General features: G+C 39.8%; 1 protein-coding gene across 1 annotated transcript in view; it reads right to left on the bottom strand.

Moving 5' to 3' along the window:
• Positions 1-239: 239 nt before the first annotated feature.
• Positions 240-5,494, bottom strand: part of nkx1.2lb (NK1 transcription factor related 2-like,b) — a 6,611-nt gene continuing 1,356 nt past the window's right edge. Inside the window, exons 2-3 of the mRNA XM_084009629.1 lie at positions 5,021-5,240; positions 240-1,362 (exon numbers count right to left, since the gene is read on the bottom strand). Coding sequence (XP_083865755.1) covers positions 641-1,362; positions 5,021-5,240 — 942 coding nt within the window. The 3' untranslated portion in view covers positions 240-640. The remainder of the gene's footprint in view (positions 1,363-5,020; positions 5,241-5,494) is intronic.

Below are 5,494 nucleotides of genomic sequence, written 5' to 3'. Positions count from 1 at the left end.
ACACAAAGGATTCTATATTATAAATAAGTATATATATAGTATATATATTTTAAAAATAGAGCCGACATGAATACATCTTAGTAACTTTCACTTTAAGTCTTTTTTTCTTTTCATATTTATAGTGTTCTCCAGTATATGTATTTTAAAGTGTGTTATTATGTTCTGTCCCTTAGAATGAGTTGACTTTGTAGCGAGTTTAATTGTCATTATTTTAATATCAAAGGACGATATCATGTTGAGGATTCAGTACATCCAATGATTTTATGGAAACCGTCAACAAATTCAATAAATAACAGAAATGAAAAACATTCACAGCTGAGTTACACAGTACTGACGATAGATCAAGCCATTCCTTAAGTGGTAAATAAACATTCAATATTCATACCTTTTTTTTCTTTTTTAAACAAAGGTTTGGGTCTATTACGTAGTTTTAAAACAGCATTCGGAGTAGGAAGCTAGAACATAGATTTATGTACAGTTCTGGAAGATATTCACATTCTATCAAAATAATCCATTGAACTTAAAGCCTTGAAGTGTTGGTAGTAAAAAGGAGAGCAGCGCGCTGACTGTCTGTCTGCTGACTGTCTGTCTGCTGAAGCGTCTGTCTGCTCAGTGTTCGGGACCAGCACCCGGCTCCGGTCTACAGGTGGGTGCTGTAGAAGGCGGGCGCAGCGTAGCCCTGCGTCCCCAGCATGAAGGGCGACAGGACGTGGCTGGCGGTGAGGAAGGGCAGCTGGACCAGGCTGCCGGCGGAGGGGTGGTGGTGGCCTGCGTAGCCGGCGTGCATGGCCAGGTGCCCACTGATGGGCGGGGACGGACTGAGGGGGCTGAGGCCGCCCAGACCTCCCCCCGGGCCTCCTCCGCCCCCTGCCGCGCCGGTGGGGGCGGAGGTGTCGGCCCCCGGGTTCTGTTTCTTCCACTTGGTCCGCCGGTTCTGGAACCAGATCTTCACCTGGGTCTCAGTGAGGGAGAGCGACAGGGCCAGGTTGAGCCGCTCGCACACAGACAGGTAGCGCGTGGACTTGAACTTGTTCTCCAGCGCCACCAGCTGCTCGTAGGTGAAGGCAGTCCGGGCCCTCCGGGGCTTCCCTGACTTGGAGTCCGAGCCGGAGCGCTTCCTCTTGGGTTTGCTCTGCGCCCCCTGGCCCCCGTTGGTCTGACTGTCGCCGTTCTGGTCCGCGGGGCTCTTGGAGTCTCTGCTGGGGTCCTGGTGGCTGTGCTGGCCCAGATCTCGGTCTCCGTTGCCGGGCAGAGCCGAGCTGCTCTCCTCGCTGCTGTAGGGCCCGTCGGGGGCCTCTGAATCCGGGGTCCCGGGTCTGTGGTAGTCGTCCTCGTCTTGGCTCCGGTACACAAAGCCGTCCTCTGGAAAACACACACAGACAGGTTAACATCTGGTACGTACGAGTCTGTAAACATCCGATACGTACGAGTCTGTAAAACACCTGGTACGTACAAGTCTGTAAACATCCGATACGTACGAGTCTGTAAAACATCCGATACGTACGAGTCTGTAAAACAACCGATACGTACGAGTCTGTAAAACATCCGATAAGTACGATTCTGTAAAACATCTGGTACGTACGAGTCTGTAAAACAGCCGGTACGTATGAGTCTGTAAAACATCTCGTACGAGTCTGTAAAACAACCGATACGTACGAGTCTGTAAAACAACCGATACGTACGAGTCTGTAAAACATCTGGTACGTACGAGTCTGTAAAACATTTGGTACGAGTCTGTAAAACATCTGGTACGTACGAGTCTGTAAAACATCTGGTACGTACGAGTCTGTAAAACATCTGGTACGTACGGGGTCTGTAAAACAACCGATACGTACGAGTCTGTAAAACATCTGGTACGTACGAGTCTGTAAAACATCTGGTACGTACGAGTCTGTAAAACATCTGGTACGTACGAGTCTGTAAAACACCTGGTACGTACGAGTCTGTAAAACATCTGGTACGTACCAGTCTGTAAAACATCTGGTACGTACCAGTCTGTAAAACATCTGGTACGTACGAGTCTGTAAAACATCTGGTATGTACGAGTCTGTAAAACATCTGGTACGTACGAGTCTGTAAAACATCTGGTACGTACGAGTCTGTAAAACATCTGGTACGTACGAGTCTGTAAAACAACCGATACGTACGAGTCTGTAAAACATCCGATACGTACGAGTCTGTAAAACATCCGATACGTACGAGTCTGTAAAACATCCGATACGTACGAGTCTGTAAAACATCCGATACGTACGAGTCTGTAAAACATCTGGTACGTACGAGTCTGTAAAACATCCGATACGTACGAGTATTTTAAATCATATTTTTAATCACCAGAGAAACCTTCCCTTGATCTAAAATAATTTCGGTGAAACGTCAACGTTACAAATACATCGGGACTCAACTTCGGCACTCAAGTTTGATTTCTTTTTTGATGTTAGTGTCTGAATTGTTTTTGTGCTATTTATTTATTTTTGTACTTCGATGTTACATTAGAACGGAGAATCTTGAATAATCTGTAAATCTACAGTTTTCCATTTTAGGGTTGAGAAGAAATGTTTGTAAACGTAACGGAAATCCTTTCCTGCAGGATGTTATCTGATCTCAGTGTAACGAAGCACGAATAAGCAGATCTTTAAGTGTGTGTGTGTGTGTGTGTGTGTGTGTGAGGCCTCCCAGTGAAGTAGAGATGCGAACCACGTCGGTTTAATACAAACGGACGTAATGAAAGCATTAAATCTGAATTATGAAACTTCTACATTATAGTTTTTATTAAGTGTCACACGGTGATCCAGGGTCCTCCAGGGTCCCAGAGACCCCCAGGTGTGAATGCTGGTAATCCAGTCCTAAAGCCCACCTTTGTCCCGGTGTAATATAATATGTGACAAACATAAAGATAGCGATAATAACTTTGGGAATGTGGAGTCAAAATCAGAGGACTTTATTCCTTCAGGAATAATTTGTTTGTTTAAAAGTGTTTGTGAGTTTTGATCATTTCTGTGATTTAACTCAGCAGGCCGGACGACGGGGTCACGTGTCTGAAGTTATATCAAACTAACAAATTATTATTTAATAAATAAATCAGTGCAACGTTTAAAACAAAAGAATCCGTCTATGAATTAGTTTAAACCTGCAGATTTATCTTCAGTAAAATAAATCTTTACAATTAAAACCTTCAAATGTTGACGGTGAAAAGGAAACTATTTTATAGTTTTTAGATAATTTGTTTCGGTTTTAATCACATAACAAAAATAAAATTATAAACATATCATGCTGCAGAATTTAAAACGGTTTGAGGAAATCATTCCTACTTAAATGTGCAAATGTAATAATTATGTTGAATAAACCTGCTCATATTTAATAACTAAAATAAAACAGAAATAATAAAATAACTAATAACATGGTTGAAAAGAAGAAAAGAAAGCTCCAAGTGGGAAAATGCAGATTTACAAAGAAAGAATAAAAATTCCTCTTTTTTTTGTTTCCACACAAATTTTAATTAATGAATTAAATTGATTTAAATAAATAATAATAAAAGCACGAGTTAAATATTATCATCAAAGTTCAAACTGATCTTCTATATTATTAAAATCATGATTGTCTCACAGTTCTTCTAAATTTCAGGGCCCAAACCTGCTGTTATTAATGAATTATTAGTGAATTAATGTTAATTAGAATATTTCTAAATGTAGAAAACATCGAATATAATTCAAATTCATGTATTTTAAATCTGATTTAAAATAAAAGAGGAGCTTGATATTCAGGTTTAAATATTCAGGTATAAATTATTCTTAGTGGTGCGACGGAGAAACTGCTTTTAACTCAAAACAAAAGTTTGATTGGAGTAATTTTTTTATATATTATTATTAATAATAAAAAGGAGCTTCCTGAACGACGGTGATAAAAACATCCTTTAATGTCGGTGTCACATTATCATCTATTTATCAATTAAATAAACATAAACGCCTCATATATAAATATATTATATCCATATAAATAAACATAGTTACATGTCTGATGTTATTAAATTGTAAAGTTTATTATTGTTTGTTTCGGATTAATCTGTCACAGAAAAATACACGAAATCTAAAGATTGAAGAGAAAGAAAACATGAAACAATAGTTTAATAATAAAACAGCTATTATAATATTTATATAATATGTTTATAATATTAATGTGATATTTAATAGAGGAAACGGAGCTGATTGGTTTGAATGGAAGCTCTCTCTCTCTCTCTCTCTCTCTCTCTCTCTCTCTCTCTCTCTCTCTCTCTCTCACACACACACACACACACACACACACACACACACACACACACACACACACACACACACACACACTCACCGATCAATAAAACGATCACACACGAACCTTGAGCTGCTTTTTTTTTTAACTTCAATTAAGATCCGTCACGAACACGGCTGGTTTCCGGTTCTTCGGGTTCTGATCGGTGGACTCGGTCTCCGGTTAATTCCGTTAATTACCGAGTTTATTCCGATTAGTTTGGTGTGAAACGCGCTTTTTTCTCTCCGACACGTTAACAGTCAACGAACTGTTGAAGAAAGTTACTAACCGGATTATTATTAAAACAGATCATTTAAACGGATTATTACGGATCATTTAAACGGATTATTATTAAAACGGATTATTATTAAAACGGATCATTTAAACGGATTATTATTAAAACAGATCATTTAAACGGATTATACATTAATAAAACGGAAACAGCTTCCAAACAACAACAACACCGTAAAATAAAACACGAACTAAAAGGAGGTTAAATCTGAACGAAGAAGATTGAATTACGTTCAAGTTAGTTGTTAAAAAGGCTGAAAACCGGAAATAACTTCCTGGAGTTTCCGATCAATTAAACAAAATAACGAAAACAAACACGAACTAAATGAAACAACATGAACAAAAATAAACAACGTAAACAAACAGGAACTAAAATAAACAACGTAAACAAACAGGAACTAAAATAAACAACGTAAACAAACACGAACTAAATGTGACGAAGACTCACTGCTCTGGTATTCCTCCGCGCCGTAGCACCCTTTGCCGGGCTCGAGGCCGGGCTCGCGCTCCGCCGCGCCTCCTCTCCGGTTCTCGGCTCCGTAGGCGCTGAGCTCGCGCTCGCCCCGGTGGCCCGCGTGCTGCTGCTGCGGCCGCCGGCTGCTCGTGAACTTGTTTGGGTCCAGGATGTCCAGTACGGAGAACGACGTGGTCCGGTGCCCGGTGGGGCCCTGGCAGACAACACGCGGGGATTAATGATCACAGCGCGATAAAAAAAACGTGTTCTTAATTTACTTTGAATAAATTAATATCTAAATATGTAGAACATTGATTACATTTAAAACAATCAGCTCGATCATTCCAATGACACAAATCAAATAAGTAATAATTAAAAACAGAACTGGATAATTAAATAAATACAAAGATCATAAAAACACATTAAAACAAATGGATAATTACAATAACTATAATAATACAAGTTGTA

This window comes from Eutrigla gurnardus, assembly GCF_963514095.1.
Source record: "Eutrigla gurnardus genome assembly, chromosome: 5".
Taxonomy (NCBI): Eukaryota; Metazoa; Chordata; class Actinopteri; order Perciformes; family Triglidae; genus Eutrigla; species Eutrigla gurnardus.
This window is presented reverse-complemented; position numbering and strand designations above follow the sequence as displayed.